Source organism: Symphodus melops (assembly GCF_947650265.1).
Source record: "Symphodus melops genome assembly, chromosome: 10".
Taxonomy (NCBI): Eukaryota; Metazoa; Chordata; class Actinopteri; order Labriformes; family Labridae; genus Symphodus; species Symphodus melops.
The window spans coordinates 26,588,591-26,610,492 of record NC_136700.1 but is presented as its reverse complement, the minus strand read 5'-3'; the positions used below and the strand labels follow the sequence as shown (position 1 = coordinate 26,610,492).

The following is a 21,902-nucleotide window of genomic DNA, read 5'->3' as shown; positions in this document are numbered from 1 at the left end:
GAACATTTATCTGGGTAACCTGAGATCCTACTGACCCACAACATGTGAAATAAATCTATTTGTTTGTGATCTGTATTTATGTCTTACCACACAGACAAAATGCAGACACAAGTACACAAGTAAGAATCCCCTCCCCCTGGTATCTCCACCCATGGACTCCACCTCCACACTAGAGGTCCGCCATTTTTATTCACTACAGCGGAGTGATGTCTTCTGGGAAAACTCAGAGGGATCGTTGCATTTAAAGAGACACACACACAAAACCGAGCGTTCTGAGAGAGCTGCTTTCTACAGGATCACAAACCTCCTCTGCTGCTTCATGTTATATTAGGACCAAAGCTCAGAAACACAGATGATTCATTTAAAGCATGAATCATTTAAAGAATATTTCCCCTTTAAGGGAAGAGGAGGAATCATACCCCCCCCCCCCCCCTCTCGGATTGAGCAGTTACAAAAGCCCCATTGTATAGCTGACTGAGTCGCAAAGTTTGGTTTGTTGCAGGGCAGGCGTGTGTGTGTGTGTGTGTGTGTGTGTGTGTGTGTGTGTGTGTGTGTGTGTGGGGCACCCTGCATAGAGGGGGACAGGTTGTGAATGCTCTAGTGTGTGTGTGTGTGTGTGTGTGTGTGTGTGTAGCTGAACGTCAAGCTACCAAGCAGTCGTCAAAATGGTCTCTGCTGCCGCTGCACACCTTTTCTTCTGTCTCATCAGCGGTGAGTTTTTTTTACACAAACTTTTAATAACATTAATGGTAATGACACACACATGGATCGTTTCTCTGAGGCTGTTTTCAGGGCACAGTATGTTGACTGATGTCTTCACACAGTTGGTCCATTTTGACTCTTTAACTCTTGAGTTGTACTTTTATATCTAAAGTGAGTAACTCCATCAGCGACACATCACTGTTAAATCTGTCTGCTGCAAAATGACCATATCGTCACGCCAGTTGCTTTACACTTTCCAGGAAGATTATTTTTTTATGTATTAGGAGCTTTTTGTGGCTTTATTATAGAGAGAGAGAGAGGGAGGGAGAGAGAGAGAGAGAGAGAGACAGAGAGAGAGAGAGAGAGGGAGGGAGAGAGAGAGAGAGAGAGAGAGAGACAGAGAGAGAGACAGAGAGAGAGAGATTTTTGCAAAGCACTTTATTTACACAATTTCAATTATTTACAATTTCATAAAGTGCAAATGCATAAAAAGTTTGTTTTTTTAAAAGACAGTTCAGGTCATAAAAACTTGTGCAAACACTAATTCATCATTGACAACTGAACAAACAACATCATTAAAACACCAACGTTGTTTAAAAGCGTCCAAGTCTGTGTTTATAAAATCTAAACTCGAGCCAGAGTCTTGCCCGGATGTTGGTCAGCCACACCGCCTTGGCCTCCTGTCCGTCTCGGTTCTCTACCCGGTTTCTCCTGCTCAGGTAGATCGCCATCTTGGCTTCACCTGAGAGGTAGTTCAGGAGCTGCCACTTGTCTTTTTGTTCTTTTTTGTAAACAGCTCCCATGATAAAAACCCTCTCAGTAAAAACCACATTAAAGAAACTAAAAACCAGTGTTAAAAGAGTGAAGAAGCTGGAGAGCCTCTGACACTCAGTAAAAACATGGAAAACAGTTTCTCTCAAGTTACAGAACGGACAGGAGTTTAAAACAGCAGGATTAAGAACAGCGATGAAAGCATTGGAGGCGACAGCACCATGTAAAATCCTCCACTGGAGGTCAGCAGTCCGTTTTTTGAGGGGAGGTTTGTATAAAATCCTCCACTGGGGGCCCGCTCCACTGGTTCCCAGTCTGTTGGACCACACAGTGGGGGGGGCGGTTGCACAGTCCGACCTTGTGGATTGCTTTCACACAGTTTGTGTACAGTGTTTTCTTATCTGCTTTATGCAGCGTTAGTTTTTCATTGTGTGTGTTAGCTAACAGGGGGCCGGTCAGTTCCCCCAGGGCTGGGCTCAGGGAGATGTCAGGGAAGGGGTCTTCAGGGTCCGGTTTGGCTTTTCCTTGGCTATAGTCTGTGAGCAGTCTCCTCTATTTTCCCGAGAGCCTCTGGCGCCACAGCTCCAGGAGCCTCTCTGCCACCCGGATGGATGTTAGACCCAGAAGAGAGCCCAGACCCCGGGCGTCACCCAGCGCCGGCCCCACTGCCTCCACCAGCTGCTGCAGGCTCAGGGTTTTTGTTCTTAGCAGGGACATCGTCAGGCCGGGGGTCACGCTGCTGCCGATGTCCAGCCTGGCCCTGTGGATCAATGGTTCTCTCAACAACCAGTGCAGAGAGTCAGCCTTTGGGCACCTTTTACAGTCAAAAAGGGCCCAAGACTTAAAAACACCCTGATAAAACGGAGGCAGCCCACTTAGTTTTAAAAGTTTAGAATCAATAAAAAACAGAGCAGCATCCAGCCCCAGGAAATCTGCACGTCTGAGGATGCAGCTGGCCACATCTCTCCACACCAGATCAGCCGGCCCTGTGAGTTATTTTTGTAAAAACTGGAGTCTAAAAGTGGCTGTCCGGCTGGCCAGGTGGACGAGGCCCTGTCCCCCCTCCTCCTTGGTTAAAAACAGCACCCCCTGTGGCACCCAGTGTAGACCATCCCAGAAGAAATCCACCATTTTCTTCTGGATCTGGGCGAGCAGGCCGGACGGGGGGTCTACACAGGTTAGACGGTGCCACAGTTGGGATGCTACGAGATTGTTTAAAACCAAAACTCGACCTTTAAAAGACATCTGAGGGAGCAGCCATCTCCACTTGGAGAGTTTCCCCTCCAGCTTCTCTGTGACGCCCTCCCAGTTCTTCTTCATAACATCCTCTGTTCCAAGGAACACCCCCAGGTACTTAAACCCACCCCTCTTCCAGACTAACCCCTGAGGAAGAACTGGGAGGCCCCCACGCCACTCACCGACAGCGAGGGCTTCGCTCTGTAACCAATTCACCCTCGCTGCCGATGCCTTGCTAAAACTTTTTACTGTGTTAATTAAAAGGTCTGCATCCCTCTGGCCGTCAATAAAAACCACGATGTCGTCCGCATACGCACTTAAAACCACGTTCGTGTTAAAAGCAGGTAAAAGCAAGCCGTGCAGGCTGCAGCGGAGCTTGTGGAGGAGGGGTTCCAGGGAGAGCGTGTAGAGCATGCCGGACAGAGCACAGCCCTGCCTGACGCCTCGACACACTCTAAAAGGAGCACACAGACCACCGTTAAACTTCAGCACACTCTCAACATCCCTGTACAGCACCTTGATCTGGGCTATGAAGCCAGCGCTGAACCCAAACCTCTCCAGAACCTTCCACAGGAAGCTGTGTTCAACGCGTTCAAAAGCCTTTTCCTGATCTAGAGAAATCAGACCAGTGTTACAGCCCAATGAGCCGGAGACGTCCAAAACATCACGAATGAGGTGGACATTGTCCACCATGGACCTGCCGGGCACACAGTAGGTCTGGTCCCGGTGGATAATCTGCTTCATAGCCCTCCCCAGCCTGGAGGCCAGGACCTTGGACAGGAGCTTGTAGTCCACACACAACAAAGACACAGGGCGCCAGTTTTTTATGTCCTGTAGGTTACCCTTCTTAGGGAGCAACGTTATGACGGCCCTCCTGCAGGACATGGGCATTGAGCCAGAGGCCAGACTTTCATTAAAGACTTCTATTAAGTCTTTTTCTAAGATGTCCCAGAAGGCTTTATAGAATTCAACAGACAGGCCGTCTATGCCGGGAGCACGCCGCGCCTGCATGCCCTGCAGTGCAGTCTTTAGCTCCTGCATGTCGATCGGCCTGTTGAGCTGTTCATTTGTCTCCTCAGAGACCTGAGGTAGTCCTTGACAGAACTCCTCCATCAGTGCTTCCTCTTCCTCGTACTCGCTTGAGTATAGACTGGAGTAAAACTCTACAGCTCGCCTCCTGATCTGGCTTGGCTCAGTCAGATTTTGCCCTGTGTCTGTTAAAAGTGAGTGGACCACTCGCCCCTGCCCGGTCCTCTTCTCCAGGCCGAAAAAGAAACTAGAGGGAGCATCCATCTCCGCGATGGCCTGGAACCGGGACCTGACCAGTGCACCCTGTACTTTACCGTCCAACAGGTCCGCTAAAGCTAGCTTTTTGACTTTGAGGATTTCAATATATCCTCGATTTGCTGTGGACTCGCTCAGTCTTTCTAGTTCCACTATATCAGTCTCCAGGTCCTTCATAGATCTGGTGATGTCTCTGGTGACATTGAGGGTGTGCTGCTGACATAGGAGTTTAATCTCGGTCTTACCATGGTCCCACCACTGCCTAAGACAACTAAACTCTCCCTTCCTCCGTCTAAAAACATCCCAGAAATAAATAAGAACCTCTTTAAAATGTTTATCAAACGTTAAGACTGAATTAAAATGCCAATATGCGCTTCTATGTAAAATGTTCTGAATAAAAACATGACATAAAAGCAAAGCATGGTCAGTAAAAGCAGCAGGGACAATACTGCACATCTTAACAATATTAAAATGATGCTTAAAACAATAAATACGGTCGAGCCTAGCTGAGGAGATCCTACTCTCTCTGAGGTGGGACCATGTGTACTGACGGCAGTCTGCATGCATCCTTCTCCACACATCCACCAGGCCGTGAGAGCAGACCAGCTGCCTCAGCACGTGTTGGGACACTGGATGCGGCTCTGCATGGTTGCGATCTAAAGACGCATTTTCAGTACAGTTAAAATCCCCCCCCAAGAATAAAAAATCCTCCGGGGCACAGCCATTTAAAACATCATTAACTGTTTGTAAAAACAGCTTCCTCTCTGCACCGATTGTTGGAGCGTACACATTGATAAAAACCGCAGTAAAAAGGTCGAACCGTGCCTTCATTAAAAGCAACCTCCCCTCGATAAAATGCTCGAGCTCCAGTGAGGCCGGAGTAAAAGACTTGGAGAGGAGGAAGCCAACTCCTCCACTAAGAGAAGTGTTGTGACTTAAAATGACTTCCCCCTCCCACTCTCTCCTCCAGTCGGCCTCGTTGCGATCATCACTGTGAGTCTCTTGTAAATAAAAAACATCGATGTGTTTCATCCTGGCTGTTTCATAAATGGCGGCTCTTTTTTTGGGCTCTCTGGCTCCGTTTACATTTAAACTCCCTACTTTAAAATTATCCATAAGAAAGAGATTTAAAAATAAAATAAAAACCAATAAATTAATTAAAAAACACATTGGAGAGCTTGGCTTTGACTTTTTTTCTTTTCTTCCAGTTGTTTGTTGGCTCGATACACAAGTTTTTGTAACCTATAGACCTCCTTGTCATCAAACACAGGCTCATCTTTCTTACTTATATGGTGCGAGACTGAGATTGAGAACATATTTAAATCTGGAAAATAATCCTCAATGTTTACTTTTTTATTAAATGTTCTTATTAAAAATGTTTTTATTTTTTCCGGAGTGTATAGTCTCTTCTTCTGGTTGTTTGTGACTTTAGGAGGAGGGATGTCACTGCTGTCAGAGACACACTCGTCACTCTCACTGTCCTCCTCCTTCCTACTGCTTTTTTGTTCAACCTTTAATTTTCTTGTACTCCTCCTTTTAGGAGCAGGTTTCTTTATAAGAGGCTCTTCCTCCTTCTCCTCATCCTCCATTTCAGCCTCTTCTACCTGCTCTCCCCAAGTACGATTAGTACTCCCCCCACCTGCCTCCTCTACCTGTATGTCCCCTTCTGCCTGTGTGCCCCCCTCTACCTGTATGTCCCCTTCTGCCTGTGTGCCCTCCTCTACCTGTGTGCCCCCCTCTGCCTGTGTGCCCCCCTCTACCTGTGTGCCCCCCCCTACCTGTGTGCCCCCCTCTACCTGTGTGTCCCCCCCTACCTGTGTGCCCCCCTCTACCTGTGTGCCCCCCTCTACCTGTGTGCCCCCCTCTACCTGTGTGTCCCCCCCTACCTGTGTGTCCCCCCCTACCTGTGTGTCCCCCCCTACCTGTGTGCCCCCCTCTACCTGTGTGTCCCCCCCTACCTGTGTGCCCCCCTCTACCTGTGTGCCCCCCTCTACCTGTGTGCCCCCCTCTACCTGCGTGCCCCCCTCTACCTGTGTGCCCCCCTCTACCTGTGACTCTCTGACACCCTGTGCTTCACCTTCATTTTTTTCTGTTGTTTTTTCCCCCTTTTTTTCCCCCTCCACCACATCACCTGAAACGTGTGTCTCTCCTCTCTGCTCACTTTCACTCACACTGTGCACATCACTCATACTCACCCCCCCCCCCCTGCTCCAGGTCGGACACATCACTCATACTCACCCCCCCCTGCTCCAGGTCGGACACATCATTCATACTCACCCCCCCCTGCTCCAGGTCGGACACATCATTCATACTCACCCCCCCCTGCTCCAGGTCGGGCACAGCAGCGGAGAGAGGCAGCGCGGAGCGCGCCTCCTCTATCGGCCGCTCGGACGCCACAGCCCGGGTCACAGCGGATGAAGTGTCCGCTGCGGCCGCGGGCCGTGGGGCGGCGGCCCCCCGCCGCTCCGCTGCCACCGGCGCAGCAGCGGAAGACCCCGCCACAGGGCCGGGGGTCACCTCCCGGCCAGGCGGAGCCGGATCCCCGGCTTTCGGACAGGCACTCACGGTGTGTCCCTCCTCACCACAACCGAAACACTTCATAGCCGACGAGGAGGCAAAAATCACGTAGTCATAATCATCTACTTTAACACGGAAGCGGAGGTTGAGCTCCGCATCCCGGTTATTAAGTATCATAAACAGCTGTCTACGGTGAGACACTACGTGCTTCAGCAGCGGAGACTTACATCCAGACAGGATCTTTTTAATGGGGGACACCACCTTCCCATGTCTGGAAAGCTCTCTGCTCAGAAACTCGTCGGTTATGAACGGAGGGACGTTTGACAGGATGACCCTGGTGGACGGCTGTGTCAGCGGGGTCACCTGAACAAACATTTCCCTCACCGTGATGCCTGTCTCCACCACGCGGTTCACCTTCTCCACCTGATCCAGGAAGATGACCACGGCACTGTTCATCCGAGCCGCCGACTTCACGCTGCCGTGTCCGACCTTCTCCCCCACAGCCAGCCCGATCTCCTCCACACTGCACGGGAAGCTGGCGTTGATCTTAATGCCATGCTTCCTCGTGAGGTGGCCAAAGGTGACTCCATTTACCATGGCGTCTGGAGACGCCGACCGGCGAGACACCGGCAGGAGATTAAACAAACACACACACACACACACACACACTAACCAATAAACTTAAAGTGAACCCTTTAACCAATAAATCACATTAAATTAAATCAATTTAAGAAAGAAAGAAAACTCAAAAAATCTCAAACGCTCAGCGTCTCACTCACACCGCTCACTCCCAGCATGCACCGAGAGAGAGAGAGAGAGAGAGAGAGAGAGAGACAGACAGAGAGAGACAGAGAGAGAGAGACAGAGAGAGAGAGAGACAGAGAGAGAGAGAGAGACAGAGAGAGAGAGAGAGACAGAGAGAGAGAGAGAGACAGAGAGAGAGAGAGAGAAACGGAGAGAGAGAGAGAGAAGTGGAACGTTCTTGAATCGGATAATTTTGATACGATAATTTTTCTCATTTTATCGTCCAGTCGTCGAGTCCCAGTCGTGGAACATGGTGTGAAAAGGACAGCACAGTTTGTAAACCTTGACAGACTGACTCCTCGTGCTTCATGCTGATAGATTCTGAGGCATCAGTGGGCTGCAGGGAACATTATTATAGACGAGCAGTAACTCTTCAGTTTGAAGTGTCTAAACTGTAATAATTATAAATGATGAACCATCTCTGTAAACTTCATGAGCTCATAACGAGGAGGAAATGTGCATGTGTGAAAGCTGGAGAAAGAAAGGTGTGCAACACTTTACACACTGCACACCGTGTGTGTGTGTGTGTGTGTGTGTGTCATTAAGTCAGTGGGTTGTTATGGCGATGAGAAACCATTGTTTTTTTTTCTTTATGAGCAGGCAGAGCTTCTTTAGTCTCTGCAGTCAGACGTAATATTTACAGTGTGCGTGTGTGTGTGTGCGCGTGTGCGTGCATGTGTGTGTGCGTGTGTGTGCGTGACATGAGTAGGATTTGGATGTTCATCTTGCCAAAGGTTCCTCAGGGTTCAACTTGTTTTTCTCCAGAGTTAAATCTTGGTGAATGCGACTTCCTGTTCCCACAGCATCTTAATTCTGATTGGTCCGTTTCTCTGAGGGGTCAGAGGTCACTGGTGTCCAGGCAACACACTGGTAGCACTGAGAAGTTTAAGGGCTGCAGAGCTGTAGACATGGAGAATGAGATGTGGTCGAAGTGGTTCACTTTGTTTTAGAGGCAATGCAGTACCCATTTTAAACACTAGGGGGTCAGAGTTACATACTGCTCCTTTAATTGTATTAAAAAAATTAAAGTTATTTTATTATCTTTCCTTTCTTTATTGGAATGAAAATGTAAATCCATGAAACAAAGGACCCAGTCCTGCTGGTGTTTGAGGCTCTTCCCGTGGGAAGGCCGCTTTAGAGAAAAGTGTTTTGTTCTATTTTTAGAGAGGTAATTGCAGAAGATGGTGGCACGAGAAAAGGCCTGCTCTCTTTATTCTAACTGTGCTTCCCTTCTTTTTCTTCCTCTGCAGTGAACCTCATCCCCTCCACCCCCGTCGAGGAGGAGAGACCCTTCCGGGCTGCAGATGGAGGCGTCGGAGCGGCTCTGGGAAAAAGCAGGAAGAGAGTTTTCCCGGTGCCTCACACCCAGGAGCCTGACCCCGTAGCCGAAGCTTACGGCTACTGCAACACTCCCAACCGCAGCGAACAGGCCTGGGAGGGTGAGACCTGCACACGGACACGTCTGTCTCTCTGACATGTTGGACTTTGGTCACATCTTCACTTTGTGCTGCTGACATATTTAAATGAGTAGCGTTAGTACCAGGATGTGTCGGTTCGGAGCGCCGAAAGCAAACCATCAGCTCCCGGATCACCCCGTTTGATGGACAGCTTCTAGATTCTTTACGAAGTCATAATATCACATTTAGTGTGGCGGGACTCGAGGGACGTCACGTTTGAATAAATGTAAAAATGATTTCATCATCCATCATTCTGCAGGACTTCCTCTGCACAGCGCAGCAGCACCAGTGTCTCCCAGCATCAGCTACCTGATGTTTGACTTTGGTCATTTTCTGGAGTCCAAAGTTTAAACATAAATCTCAAAAGCAGTTAAGATGGAAAAGTTGATGAAATAATTGTTATCTTAATAATTGCAGATTAAAAAAAGGCACTCAGATATTTATGAAGATAATTAAAGACAAACAGTTTTCAGGTTTTTCTGCTCGAGCAGATCCGTATGCTGATGAGCCTCTCTTCGTGCAGGTCACAGTCCTGCTGACTACAAGCTGCTGTCCGTGCAAGTGATGATTCGCCATGGAGACCGTTACCCGCTCTACTCCATCCCCAAGACCAAACGGCCCGCCATAGACTGCACCCTGTCCAACAGCAGGTACAGACACCAGTCCTACCACATTTTATGACACAGAAGAAGAACGCTACATGTAAGCGTGTTTAAAGGAGTTCTGATTTAACATCACCATGTTTCCGTTTGTCCACCTTCAAAATAAAATCACCATGTTTCCGTTTGTCCACCTTCAAAATAAAATCACCATGTTTCCGTTTGTCCACCTTCAAAATAAAATCACCATGTTTCCGTTTGTCCACCTTCAAAATAAAATCACCATGTTTCCGTTTGTCCACCTTCAAAATAAAATCATCATGTTTCCGTTTGGCCACCTTCAAAATAAAAGCACCACGCTTCAGTTTGTCCACCTTCAAAATAAAAGCATCAGATGTTTGGAAGGGGAAAGTGAAATCTTTGATATGTAATGACTGTAGGGAGCGTGATGAAATCGTACGTGCTGTCACTGCAGCACGTTACAGCTGTTCCTCACATCCTGCAGGCATCGTGTTCATGGTTACGTTATCTCATCATTTCACCATAAAGACAACAAACAGAGACTCTACTATGAAAAGCTGAATGAGGGGCTTTTCTTTGGTTACCAGAGTCTGAGACTAAATGCTTCATGTCGCCCAAAGCCACTGGGATTTCAGCGCCGGCTACATCTCATGCCTTACAAGAGGAGCTGCTGCAGAGACACCGATGAATGCCTCAGCTTCTGATATCCTCCACACAATAACTGCAGAGCTAATAGCACCTGTCAGAAAACCAGCTTAACGTGTTCAATGGCAAACTAGCTTCCTCTCTCTGCGGTGTTCGTGTGGCTTACAAGAAGCTGGTGTGGAATGTTTTTAGATTCTGAAGTCATGATTACAGCGGAGGAGACGCGACAGTCTGCTCGCTGTCTGAGCCAATCAGAAGTGTCAGCAGGAGCTCGTAGGTTAAGTACAGCTGCTCTCTGTGTGGTTTTCTTGTTTTTGCCTGATTAGAGCGGCATGCTCACTGAACAGCTCTGTTACAGCAGAATCGTTGCTGCTGCAGAAACTCTCTGGAGAAATGAGGGTGAAGATATTCACACACACACACACACACACACACACATTCCAGTAATAAGCATCTGTACTTAGTTGGATTAATCTTCTCATCTTTTTTTTTTCTCTCAGTCATGCTTGTATCGTCTGCTCCTCTTTCAGAGCGAGATGAGAGTGTCTGATTGCACGATATTAAAAGCCAGCATGCGTCTGTGTTTGAGCTGCAGAAGGAGTCTTTAATCAGCACTTTCACACACACACACACACACACACACCTTCTGTGTGTATATTCTCTTTTCTTGTTGAAACCAGAACATGTTGTTTCAGAATGTTAAACTGTGCACACACACTTCCTCTTGATGATTTATTTATGGTCCGGGACCTCCCGAGTTTAGCCAATCAGAGCTTCCCCTGCAGCCCTATCAGCTGTGCACATGTGGTCAGAGTGCGCTGGCTGTAATCTGTGGAGCTGGCACAGAGGACACACTGTCTTTTTTCTGATTGGTTGGTCGACTGCGGGTCAGCTGCTTTGTCCATTTAATCATTGGGATTATTTTTTATATCTTTGACCTTTGAACTTGGGTTGAAGTGGTACTCCCGGTACTCCAGCCCGTTATGACAGCGAGCTCGTCATGGCGTCCCGGAACAGCGGACCTGCAGTTTGGTCATGTAGAGGACGCTCTCTGTTCCGAATGAAAAGAGAGAAACTTTTTTGTTTTGTTCCTTTTTAATGTTCAAACTCTTCTTTCGCTTGTTTTTCATTGGTTTGGTTCACCAACATGTGACTTTAAGAATATCAGTCTAAAAGTGGCTCCTGCTTGTGCCCAACCTGTGTGTGTGTGTGTGTGTGTGTGTGTGTGTGTGTGTGTGTGTGTGTGTGTGTGTGTGTGTGTGTGTGTGTGTGTGTGTGTGTGTGTGTGTGTGGTGTGTGTGTGTGTGTGTGTGTGTGTGTGTGTGTGTGTGTGTGTGTGTGTGTGTGTGTGTGTGTGTGTGTGTGTGTGTGAGTCCTGACTGTCTACAGTGAGGGAGAAGCTGGAGTCCTGCTGGCTGTGTTGTTGTCAGAGCTGTGTTTACATGGCTCCTCCCCTTGTGTATAAAAGCTGTTTGAGTCAAGAAGAAGAAGAAGATACTCACTGATAGATCATTCTGTGTCAGTTTACATGAAGCTACCAGCTAACTAAAGAGCGCTAACATTAGCATACTAACACTACAGTGCAGGTCACAGGAGATTGAAGCTATGAGCTAACTAAAGAGCGCTAACATTAGCATGCTAACACTACAGTGCAGGTCACAGGAGATTGAAGCTATGAGCGAACTAAAGAGTGCTAACATTAGCATACTAAGACTACAGTGCAGGTCACAGGAGATTGAAGCTATGAGCTAACTAAAGAGCGCTAACATTAGCATACTAACACTACAGTGCAGGTCACAGGAGATTGAAGCTATGAGCTAACTAAAGAGCGCTAACATTAGCATACTAACACTACAGTGCAGGTCACAGGAGATTGAAGCTATGAGCTAACTAAAGAGCGCTAACATTAGCATACTAACACTACAGTGCAGGTCACAGGAGATTGAAGCTATGAGCGAACTAAAGAGCGCTAACATTAGCATACTAAGACTACAGTGCAGGTCACAGGAGATTGAAGCTATGAGCTAACTAAAGAGCGCTAACATTAGCATACTAAGACTACAGTGCAGGTCACAGGTGAATGCAGTTACCAGCTAACTAAAGACAGCTAACATTAGCATGCTAACACAACAATGCAGGACACAGACAGTAGCTCGAGCTTCAGTCTGTCATGTGAACGTGAGGGGGGAAGGGTTTGGAGGTGTGTCTCTGCAGGAGGGCGGAGGCTTCAGTACGGAGGAGGCGTGGCCTAACACCAGTTTGTTTTGGTTTGTTGCTGTAGCTCAAAGGGCGAGACCTACTGGATCCAAAAGCTGCACATTGTTTCTCTAAAGGCGCTGTGTTTCTAGACAGCACAGTGGATCTCAAACACGATACAAAGGAAGCTGCCAACACATCGTTACATCGATACTCCTTCTGAATGAACATCATTCAGTGTCTCTGTGTGACTGTGTTAGTTCTTCTGTTTCCTCTTTACACATGGGTGTAATTAAAGTGAAGTGAGAGAGCGTATGCCCAGGGCTGGATCCTAACAGAGAGCTCACTCCAGTGTGTGTGTGTGTGTGTGTGTGTGTGTGTGTGTGTGTGTGTGTGTCTCGTCTCTGTGCTGGCACCACCAGCTCGCCGACCTGCTGTCTCCGTCTGCGGTTAGCTGAGCTCCGTTCAGCAGGGAACATTACTCTCTTTCTCTCCCAGCACTGACTTCTTCCTCCTTCTTCTGTGAATCGGCACCACTCTGTTTCTTTTCCTCCTCTCGGAGTTCATCCTCGCTAATCCCCCCCCCCCCCCCCCCCTCCCCCCTCCCAGTCCTATCAGTGCTGATAATCCCTGTTTAATGTAATTGGGCTTCATAATCTTTGGTTAGCAAATGCCAACCTCATAGTCAGCCTGGCTGTCTCTTTGTCAGCCAATTAAAATCTAGATGGTCCCAAACTCCCCCCAGCCTAACGACCTGCTGATGACGGAGCAGAAAGGAGCTCGGTATAATCTCCCTTTGCACGCCTGCTGATGTCGTATACGCTCACATGGGGAGCGGGCGGACGATGACGATGAAAAACGGCCTTTTAAAAGGAGAAAACGCAGCCGACGGCGTCCGTGTGAAGTTCTTGTGAAGCGGCTTTGACTTCAAAAAGGGAAGCGTGTGCACTCGCCGCTGGAGATAGCAGATTAACCTTAACCTTTTTTTCATCCGGTGCACGCTGTAATCACACAAGCTTGTTGGTTTTTTTAATGCTGCTTTCCTCAACCCGTACACGATCACTATGGAAACGGTGCACGCTTGTGTGTGTGTGTCTCTTTAATCTGCACGCTCTGAGCTGCAGCATGCACAGATTTGCTTTATGAAACTGTAATCTTCAGTCATCTCTAATCTATGATATAACCGACTGCTCCTGCCGCCGCCACCGCGCCGTCGTCCCTCTGTGTGTTTGTGTTTCTGAGCTCTTTTGTGTTTGTACTCTTCCTGCGTTTGTGTGTGTGTCCCAAGGCAAAATATATCTTCTACTAGAGCCCGCACGTTCCACTGAGCTGAAGTGTTGTGTGAGAGCGACACCTGGTGGGAGAGGAAGGAAGTGGCGCTCACAGGCTGACACATCCTGTTCATGCTCATGTATTATTTCACAAGTGACGGCGTGTTCTGTACGCTGGCAAACCTAAAAACAGCCGTGCAGTCTTATGTCATGTGTTATTTATTTAGGTGGCAGTAGAGGGCGAGTTAGAGCGAGATAGGGCGAGATAGGGCGAGATAGGGCGAGTTAGAGCGAGATAGGGCGAGTTAGAGTGAGATAGGGCGAGTTAGAGTGAGATAGGGCGAGGGAGGGAACATTGAATAAAACCAGTGCAACATTGTTGCACATGCATCCATTGTTTTCACCATTTATCCATTCAGAGTCACGGGAGCACGATTTCATCCCAGCTGTCATTGGGCGAGAGGCTGGGGCCACACCCTGGACTGTTGACCAGCCAATCACAGGGCTTCATTAATCCTAAAGGCTCCGCTCCGCCGTGTCGGGACGTTTAAGGAGCAGCCTGCACAGAAGGATAACAGAGAATGTGTCGTCATTTTCTTTATCCGGGATGTGATCCTGAGTGCAAACACAAAACATGACGTGGCTGACAACAAGGACGGCTTTAAACGTCCAAAAGTCTTAAATCTCCCTTAAATATAAAATGAGAAAGTAAGTCAGCGACGAGGGGAAAACTCAAATATTGTGTTTTGTGTTTTTAAGGATGGACGTCTTCAGTGTGTTTCTCAAAGCTTAAAGTTTAAATGTGTCTCTGTAGTGTCAGGACACACACTCTTACCTCACTCTCCCCCCTCAGGAAGCCTTCCCACCCTCTCCTCAACGCCTTCATCAGTCACATGGGCGCAGGGGGGCGTGGCCACTGGGAGTCGCCCCTGAGCTCTGTTCCCCGTCTGCCCAACCACAGTGCCTGTGAGATGGGAGAACTCACGCAGACAGGTGAGCGAGGCGACCTCTCCTCGAGTGCTGCTGTACCATCCAACAGTTTGTAGAAATGCCTCTCAGCCAATCAAATCGTCAGTCTTCATTTCTGAAGCGTTCACCTGCTTTCCTCTCATTTCAGGTGTTGTTCAGCATCTACGCAACGGGCAGCTGCTGCAGCAAGCCTACAAGCGTCACAACCTCCTGCCCTCGAACTGGTCGCCCCGCCAGGTGTGGGTCGAGACCACAGGTAAGAGCCGCACCCTGCAGAGCGGGCTGGCCTTCCTCTACGGATTCCTGCCAGACTTTGATTGGACGAAGCTGACGGTGCGGCACCAGTGGAGCACGCTGTTCTGCAGCTCGGCGTGCGACTGCCCGGCCAGGAACCGATACCTGGAGGAGGAGCAGAGGAGGCAGTATCGGCTCCGAGTGGGCGACGCCGAGCTGGAGAGGACGTACGTGGAGATGGCTCGGACTCTGGGTCTGCTCACCCGCACTCTCCGAGCATCCAATCCCATCGACTCTCTCCTGTGCCACCTGTGCCACGGCATTCCTTTCCCGTGCGTTCCCGTGGGAGACGGCGGCGCCAGTGGATGCCTGACAATGGCGCAGTTTTCTGTGATCCGTCGACAGCAGCTCGATGACGAGGTGGAGCGTAGAAAAGTGGGGCTGTACCGTAATTACGCCATCCTCGCCATGTTTCCGTACCTCAACAGAACTGCCAACAAAATGGAGCGTGTTGCTAAGGACAACGAGGCCGGTCGTCAACCTCAAGCGGGCGGGGAGGAGCTCTTCAGCCTGTCTTCAGCACACGACGTCACCATGGCGCCATTGCTGAGCGCTCTGGGACTGGAGGAGGCCCGCTTTCCACGATTTGCGGCGCGAGTAGTCTTCGAACTGTGGAAGAGTCCGCCGGCGACGCAAGGACAGCCGAAGAAGAAAGGCGGGAAGGCGAAGGCGAAAGACGGGGAACTGTTTCTCAGGGTGCTCTACAACGGCGAGGATGTGACGTTTCACACCAGCTTCTGTCGCTCCCACGAGCGCCACACGGGCCAGCCCCTCTGCCCTCTCAAGAACTTCCTGTCTTACGTCAAGAGAGACATGTTTAGAGTTTTCAACGCCACGTCCTACCAGCAGGCGTGCTTCAGGCGTCCTGTTTGACCGACGGACAGATGGTGCGGACGGCGCCTGAGTGGAAGCGAAGACGTGGCAGATGGTTGTCTTGTTTTTTTCTCCCTTTTAAAGTCGCTGCACTTTTATGCTTACATGTTTTTATCGGCGACACTTTGACATCGCTGAGCACGCCGAGACTGTCGGTCATGTTTCTAACATTTTCTACATTTTTAAAAACTGAAAGTTTTCTAAAGCGTGTTCCAGGTGAGTCGATGCTGAATGGCGCTTTATTGATGTGTTCATCAACCGTGGAAATGTACAAATCTCGTATTTTCTGAAGAAACGCGTCACAGGCTGAATCATTCCTCCTTTTTAAATACGTTCACACTAATGTCGCCGTGCTCGAGAACGCCTTTTCAAGGTCTCGTCTCAGGCCGGGAAATTCATCGAAACCAACACTCAGAACCTCGAACCCACCTAATCTTACACGTGTCGATTATTTTCAGGGCGGAGCCACATGACCAAGCTGTGACGTGGACGCAGCGTCCGTCATTTGGAGTCATTAGTCATTTAAAGGAAGACGACACCGAACAAACAGAAGTCAGATGTAAACATGTTATTGATTCTCTACTGTTATAGAGAAGTGAATTTCTATTTTTAATCTGAAATGTGTAGTTTCCATTTCAAGCTTTGATTTCAGTTTGAAGTCACCACAGAGCAGATCATCAGATACGATCACTCTTTCATCACAAACAAGAGAGCCTGACGGTGAACTATGAACAAAATAATCTTTAATTAATCCTAATAGAGGTCATTTGAGGTCACATCGCCCCGCCCTAGTCTTGACTTGAATCCAAAGCATTTTAAATGTAGAGCAGTCCAGAGCCCCAGGGAGACGCCTCTTTCTAAATAATCACTTTATTTGTGTCACGGTCTAAGTGAGGGACACGCCCCCTGCACACAGGTTGATGTTTGTCAGTGATATTGATGGTCTTGGTCTCACCCTGCCTTTGTCTGGTCTGGTCCTGTCTCGGTCTTGGTTAGACCAGTCTGGACTACAACAGTAGTTCAGTCCCAGACCTTTCATGTCTTTAGATTTTAAAAATCTTTGAAAGATGTTTCAGATCATTTTTACTTGTTTTGTTTTGTTTGACTCCAACTGTCTCTGTTCTCAGAAAAGAACCGTGTGGGTAGTTTCAGATCATCTGTTTACAATGACATTCCACTTATTGTTTATCAATCTAATAAAGTTTCATCATGAGCAGAAATGATATCAGTGCAGCTGCTTCCGATTTATTGTGTGTGCGTACAATTGGCCGAGTGCTGGAGGTAAAGGTCCATTTTTTTCATTTCTGTCACTTCTGTTATTCAACCACTGGGTGGCGTGTTAGCTCCACAAACCGAGTCCTTCCCATCTGCTGCAGTCACTTATCCACTTTGTCAACAGAGCTGCAGAGAAAGCAGCACATAGTCGATACCTTTATATAAAAACCCTGAGTGCCTTTTCTCCCCAGCCAGCGGACGCATCGTGTGTCTTCAGCATTAGGGACGCAATAAGACGCTGACATGGTGTCAGTCGTACGCCTCATTTTCAAAAGGGCCTCAGCGTGCTCGCACTGCGCTTCTCTCCATGCAGGATCCTCAAACCCAGGAAAGCATCGACTGGAACAATGCAACAAGAGAACGTTTATGAAGTGACGTTTTGCAGTGTCTGGACTTTGATTTATTCCGGCATGAGGGGGAGACAAAGAGCCTTCACTTTGAAACACTTCCTCCAGGTGTGCTGGAGAACGTTCTGCAGGGACCAACAGAGGGGACTGGAGAACGTTCTGCAGGGACCAACAGAGGGGACTGGAGAACGTTCTCCAGGGACCAACAGAGGGGACTGGAGAACATTCTGCAGACCAACAGAGGGGACTGGAGAACGTTCTACAGGGACCAACAGAGGGGACTGGAGAACGTTCTACAGGGACTAACAGAGGGGACTGGAGAACGTTCTACAGGGACTAACAGAAGGGACTGGAGAACGTTCTACAGGGACTAACCGAAGGGACTGGAGAACGTTCTGCAGACTAACAGAGGGGACTAGAGAACGTTCTGCAGACTAACAGAGGGGACTGGAGAACGTTCTGCAGACTAACAGAGGGGACTGGAGAACGTTCTGCAGACTAACAGAGGGGACTGGAGAACGTTCTGCAGGGACTAACAGAGGTACTGGAGAACGTTCTGCAGACTAACAGGGGACTGGAGAACGTTCTGCAGACCAAAAGAGGGGACTGGAGAACGTTCTGCAGACCAACAGAGGGGACTGGAGAACGTTCTACAGGGACCAACAGAGGGGACTGGAGAACGTTCTACAGGGACTAACAGAAGGGACTGGAGAACGTTCTAAAGGGAGTAACCGAAGGGACTGGAGAACGTTCTGCAGACTAACAGAGGGGACTAGAGAACGTTCTGCAGACTAACAGAGGGGACTGGAGAACGTTCTGCAGGGACTAACAGAGGGCACTGGAGAACGTTCTGCAGGGAATAACAGAGGGAACTGGAGAATGTTCTGCAGGGACCAACAGAGGGGACTGGAGAACGTTCTACAGGGACCAACAGAGGGGACTGGAGAACATTCTGCAGACCAACAGAGGGGACTGGAGAACGTTCTACAGGGACCAACAGAGGGGACTGGAGAACGTTCTACAGGGACTAACAGAGGGGACTGGAGAACGTTCTACAGGGACTAACAGAAGGGACTGGAGAACGTTCTACAGGGACTAACCGAAGGGACTGGAGAACGTTCTGCAGACTAACAGAGGGGACTAGAGAACGTTCTGCAGACTAACAGAGGGGACTGGAGAACGTTCTGCAGACTAACAGAGGGGACTGGAGAACGTTCTGCAGACTAACAGAGGGGACTGGAGAACGTTCTGCAGGGACTAACAGAGGTACTGGAGAACGTTCTGCAGACTAACAGGGGACTGGAGAACGTTCTGCAGACTAACAGAGGGGACTGGAGAACGTTCTGCAGACCAAAAGAGGGGACTGGAGAACGTTCTGCAGACCAACAGAGGGGACTGGAGAACGTTCTACAGGGACCAACAGAGGGGACTGGAGAACGTTCTACAGGGACTAACAGAAGGGACTGGAGAACGTTCTAAAGGGAGTAACCGAAGGGACTGGAGAACGTTCTGCAGACTAACAGAGGGGACTAGAGAACGTTCTGCAGACTAACAGAGGGGACTGGAGAACGTTCTGCAGACTAACAGAGGGGACTGGAGAACGTTCTGCAGGGACTAACAGAGGTACTGGAGAACGTTCTGCAGAACGTTCTGCAGACTAACAGAGGGGACTGGAGAACATTCTGCAGGGACTAACAGAGGTACTGGAGAATGTTCTGCAGGGACCAACAGAGGGGACTGGAGAACGTTCTGCAGACTAACAGAGGGGACTGGAGAACGTTCTGCAGACTAACAGAGGGGACTGGAGAACGTTCTGCAGGGACTAACAGAGGTACTGGAGAACGTTCTGCAGACTAACAGGGGACTGGAGAACGTTCTGCAGACTAACAGAGGGGACTGGAGAACGTTCTGCAGACTAACAGGGGACTGGAGAACATTCTGCAGGTACTAACAGAGGGGACTGGAGAATGTTCTGCAGACTAACAGAGGGGACTGGAGAACGTTCTGCAGACTAACAGAGGGGACTGGAGAACGTTCTGCAGACTAACGGGGGACTGGAGAACGTTCTGCAGACCAACAGAGGGGACTGGAGAACGTTCTACAGGGACTAACAGAGGGGACTGGAGAAAGTTCTGCAGACCAACAGAGGGGACTGGAGAACGTTCTACAGGGACTAATAGAGGGGACTGGAGAACGTTCTGCGGGGAGGCAGTGAAGGTCATGAAGGATGGGGGGGTGATGTGGTCACAGGTGAGAAGGCGAACAGCAGAGTTCTGGACATATTTGGGTTTCTTGGGTGTTTTGGAAGATGGACTATGAGTCGCAGTAATCCAGTCTGGAAGTAATCCAGTCTACAAAGACCCTTTCACACTTCACACAGCTGTTTGTACCTGAATGGAAACGCAGACAACAAGGAGCTGGAGGAAACTCTTAGTTGTAGCTGCTGGGACGACTTGATCACCTTCTTTCTCCCCCTGACCTTCCACTCACCTCTGATTCCCAACCTTGAGCCAAACACAAAAAGTCAATGCAGATTTATTCCCAAACTTCCCCGCTCATATTCCAAACCTTTTCCCCGGCTGCTTCCCGTGTTATTCTACAAACCTTCCCTGACTGACTGATTCGTCCGCCTCTTGTCCTGACATCTCCCACCGACGCCTTTCCCTCCCCGACACCCCGCTGCCACCCACGCCTCTGATGTCATCCGGCCAGAGTGAGGTGCAGCAGCAATTTTCTCCCGCCACAACTCGCTCAACCTTTGATGTTGTTACATCGCCTCCAGCTTTGGCTCATGCACCAGCGTCTCAGTGTGTGTGTGTGTGTGTGTGTGTGTGTGTGTGTGTGTGTGAGAGAGAGAGAGAGAGAGAGAGGGTAAAGACAGATCAAGGTGAATGTAGAGTGTGTGTGTGTATGTGTGTGTTTTCTTTTTTACACGGCTTGATGTAGCCTCAGAACCTTATCCACTCGATCCAGTCTGTGTGTGTGTGTGTGTGTGTGTGTGTGTGTGTGTGTGTGTGTGTGTGTGTGTGTGTGTGTGTGTGTGTGTGTGTGTGTGTGTGTGTGTGTGTGTGTGTGTGTGTGTGTGTGTGTGTGTGTTTGAAGAGATGATTCAGAGACGGTTGGCCTAAACGCGAGGAGAGGAGACTTGTGGTCAGAAGCACAGACTGGAGAGAGGGAGAGGTTGCGGTTATGGATCGACTTGATGGAATCATCCTCCGGACTCGGCTCAGTCCAAAACCACAGTTTGGAGGAATTATCCAGACAGAGATTAGATCTGATGTTGTGAAGAGGTTACAGAGGAGGATGAACAGGAGCTATCATGCTCAGGTTCATCTTTGCCTGAGAAAAGAGCCAGTTAGAGCGCATGTGGCTGAGACTGACATGTTATTATAGGCTGCACTGTCAGACCTCGTCGTGCAGACAGACGGATTATTCCACCAAATATTTAACCATACGTGAGGTTCTCTGGGACGCTGCTAGATGAAGTGCTACTCATTATTTAAAGACTTATTTAAAGCTCTTCTTTGTATTCTCGCTGAGATCACAATGAAGACGTTCAAACCTGTTCAAAGGTCGACCATCCCTGTGATTACGCCTTCAACACGAGTAATGCAGAAACTAAAATCCCGACTTGGAGGATTTCAGCAGTCCAACATGGCTGCTACGCTAAGCGGTAACTTCTGTGTTTATAAGCAGCTTCTGACAGAGAGAGAGAGCGTGGGACCAGGACTGTGTGTGTGTGTGTGTGTGTGTGTGTGTGTGTGTGTGTGTGTGTGTGTGTGTGTGTGTGTGTGTGTGTGTGGGGCTCTGTGCCGTAAGTGACGGACGCACGCGGCCCAGCTAATTGAGTTTGGTCATTACTGTCTCACTCTCCTCAATCAAGAGTTCGTTTATCCCGTCCTCCATCACACACACACACACACAGACACAGACACAGACACACACACACACACACACACACACACACACACAGACACTCATTGAAAACACCATGTGGATGTAACTTTCCTTTTCTTTGTGCATAAAATCTTTGAGCACTTTTTTGAAGTGTGTGTTTAAAAAGCTTCAGTGTTCAGTGTTCAATTAAAAAAAACTTTATTTGTCCCTGGTGGTCGACAGAGCAGTAAATGAACGACAGTGCACCACAGATAAAGTGACAACACAAGGTTCAGTGACGTCTCTCCCAGGAGTCGTCTGAAGAGGTTTAGTAATTCTCTAGTGTTGCCTCTCGTGTGTTTCTTAGTCTCAGTCTTTAGTGTTTCCTGTTTTATTTTGTAGTTGTCTGATTTCCTGCCTCTCTGTGTTTGTCTTGATGACCCTGATTGTCCTCACCTGTCTCATTAGTGTCACCTGTCTGATTACTCCAGGTCCGTTTAGTCTCTGTCTTTGTCACCCTCTGTGTCAGTTCATTGTAGTTTTGGTACCCCGTCTCATTGGATCAGTGTTTGTTTGTTGTTTTGGTCTTTCAGTTTAAATAAATTATTAGTTTTTTTTCTGCACTTGGGTCCTCCTCCCTCTTTTCTGCCCGAAACCCGTGACATGAAGTCCGGGGACGTTTATGCAAATCAGGCCGAATTTGTTTTGCAAATGACTTCTTTGATTAACAGCGTGCGACATTAGAAATCAAAAAGGACTCAGGAA

The 21,902-nt window shown here is 48.7% G+C and overlaps 1 protein-coding gene across 2 annotated transcripts; it reads left to right on the top strand.

Moving 5' to 3' along the window:
- The first annotated feature begins 502 nt into the window (after positions 1–502).
- pxylp1 (2-phosphoxylose phosphatase 1) lies at positions 503–21,459 on the top strand. 2 transcript variants are annotated; one of them, XR_013779959.1, is made up of 6 exons: positions 503–711; positions 8,565–8,753; positions 9,295–9,421; positions 14,357–14,496; positions 14,621–15,846; positions 21,449–21,459. XR_013779959.1 is itself a non-coding variant. In XM_079353837.1 (5 exons), the coding sequence occupies exons 1-5, from the start codon at positions 666–668 to the stop codon at positions 15,637–15,639; spliced, it is 1,521 nt and encodes a 506-aa protein (XP_079209963.1). In that variant the 5' UTR covers positions 503–665; the 3' UTR covers positions 15,640–16,715. The 2 variants fall into 2 exon arrangements, 1 of the variants encoding a protein (XP_079209963.1); XM_079353837.1 differs by lacking the exon at positions 21,449–21,459 and having other exon boundaries at positions 14,621–16,715.
- The last annotated feature ends 443 nt before the right edge of the window (positions 21,460–21,902 follow it).